Source organism: Buceros rhinoceros, unplaced genomic scaffold (genome assembly GCF_000710305.1).
Source record: "Buceros rhinoceros silvestris isolate BGI_N320 unplaced genomic scaffold, ASM71030v1 scaffold1593, whole genome shotgun sequence".
Classification (NCBI taxonomy): Eukaryota; Metazoa; Chordata; class Aves; order Bucerotiformes; family Bucerotidae; genus Buceros; species Buceros rhinoceros.
Genome location: NW_010401592.1, coordinates 23484 through 25833, shown reverse-complemented (window position 1 = coordinate 25833; position 2350 = coordinate 23484). Strand labels below are relative to the sequence as shown.

General features: G+C 43.4%; 1 protein-coding gene across 1 annotated transcript in view; it reads right to left on the bottom strand.

Annotated features, from left to right (window-relative positions):
- The window catches only part of IQCK (IQ motif containing K), a gene marked incomplete at its 5' end in the record, with an annotated part of 32356 nt that overhangs the window by 7609 nt on the left and 22397 nt on the right, over positions 1–2350 (bottom strand). The window contains one exon of the mRNA XM_010132309.1: positions 1462–1573. Coding sequence (XP_010130611.1) covers positions 1462–1573 — 112 coding nt within the window. The remainder of the gene's footprint in view (positions 1–1461; positions 1574–2350) is intronic.

The window sequence follows — 2350 nt, the reverse complement described above, 5'->3', positions numbered from 1 at the left end:
TGCTATGAGCTGATACTTAACTATCTTAATGATTTGAAAAATTATACCCTGAGAATTCTGCAGACTGAATTCACACTTAAGCTCTCTGATTCTAAACTCTCTCACCCTGGAGGGACTCAAATGTAAGTCTTTCCTTTCCCAGTGAAGTCCCACGAAAGCCAGGCTCAGAATGAGTGCACTGACAGATGTGCTTTTGTGTACTGAGCTGAAGGAGTCCAAAGCCGTGACTTGCCCCGGCTTCTAACTCCTGCCAGTCACCTGGAGATTGGCACCTCCTCAGCCACGAACGGTAACCAGGTAGGAGAATACCATCTCATACTCCGCTCTATTCAACCAAGCTGTGGCCTGTCTCTTGTCTCTCCTGTCCCTCCCCAGCTTGCTTTCTCCTTTGTGTTAGACGGAGCAATCACGTGGCAACATCATTATGGAAAATTAACCTGCCCCATACCAGAACCCCGTGCTGATCCAAACCCATGGCGCAGTTACGCAATCGCCAAAACCGACAAAGAGCTACAGAGTGGGGTCAACCCCTTTGGCAGCTCCCAGTTTGATCCAATTGACTGTGTGAAATTGCACCCTGAATGCTCTTACATAGTTCAGGGCAAAGACCGGCCATCTGAGAACACATCTGTGACAGTGCCGTCAGACTGGAGGACCTCACAGCGCTGACTGGGACAACAAATTTTCCCTTTCTTCAACACATGAACAACCGAGCTGAACAACCTCTTCTCACCTCCATCTGTTGGGGCGTAGTTCATGTCCTTACGGTATCACGTTTGAGTCCAGCCCACAGAGGCTGATCAAATGCAGCCTGGCTGAGGAGCTGCATTAGTAGACAAAAGGCTGGGCAAATAATCATCATTACACTCCTGTGCCTGAGAAAGGGAACAATAACTTTGGCCCTGCAGTAAAGCCTTGTCCACAATCGGGGCAAAAAGGAAATACATTACAGTGGCGGTTCTTAAAGCAATCTGGCCTCATTTTTCTTGGCAATTATATTGGGTTGTTTGGGTTTGTCTCCTTTTTTTAGAACTGTACAGGCCACCTTCTGCTATAAATAACTACAGGAGAATGCCAGTAGAACATTTACCAGATAGAAATCCCACAGTTCAGGAAAACTATTACAACCCATCCAGCAAAAATCAGTATTTACATGTTGTGTAGAGGTCTGCCCCTGCCCTGGGAAATACTGTGCCAGCACACTGTCATAGTCCTCTGCAATTACGGAGTTTTGCCCTGTGCCATATTGTTCATTGACACGTTCAGCTATACAGGCAACTAACTTAGAGTAAGTACTGACTATAAAGAAACAGCCAGGCATTTCCACCAGACATCACCTTCTCTTCTCGCTTGGGGCTGGTGTCCTACTGTTCGTCCTATTTCTTTAATACAACTCAAAGCACAAAAACTCAACACAATGTAAAACAAATAAATTTAAAATACACAATTTAATTCACTTACCTTTGGCTTCCTGCTTAGTCCAGAATTCTTCCACTCTCTTAAAAATGTTTTTTTCCTCTTTCATCTGCTTTTGCCACTGACGTAGCTCTTGTATTTCACTGTCACAGCGAACCTGAGAAAGGGCAAACAGAAAACGCAACTAAATGTTCACATCACCCAAGATGATACAATTTTTTTTCATGGCGCAGTGGCCAGTAAAGTGCACGACATCCATCTTTTTTGCTGGGCCTGATGTAAATGCACAATCCCAGAGGTTTACAGTTTTCAATTTACACAGCAATAAAACCTACACAATAGACAAAACCCATTGAAAACATGAACATGCCAATTAGGGGATCATTTTGATTACCAAGGACTCCTGAGAATGTGATTGCAGTGAGACGCTTATTCTTTGAGTTAATTAAAATTTAAAGCATTTTGCTGAAGGGCATTAGTGCCTTTGGAAAACCACACTATAAAACCAACCCAATGACCAAGTAACAGAGCAGAAGAGGAGCAAGAAGGGTCATACAGCAGGCAATTTATTCCAGCAAACTGCTTCACACCTGCCATCAGCTGCAAATCAGCTCACTGGCAATCCCAGCCACACAATTTTCACCAAGAGGAGAGCCATTAATCTGTTATTTAAAGTAATTGGAATGCATTGCATGGTATCTATTCTTTGTCAGGCAATCATCCTTATGAAGGTGTAATTCTGCTTCCACATAAAATTACAACAGTCACAGGCCTTGACACCATTTAAGCTGAATTCTTCTATTACTGCTTTTGTACTGCTGTGGATCTTAATAATATGGGAAAGAGCCAGCTTTGCATCAACAGCTTTTACCACTCGGCTACTTAAACTTGTTCTAAGCAGGATTTGATTAATTAGCCAGTTGTCTACCTCGGC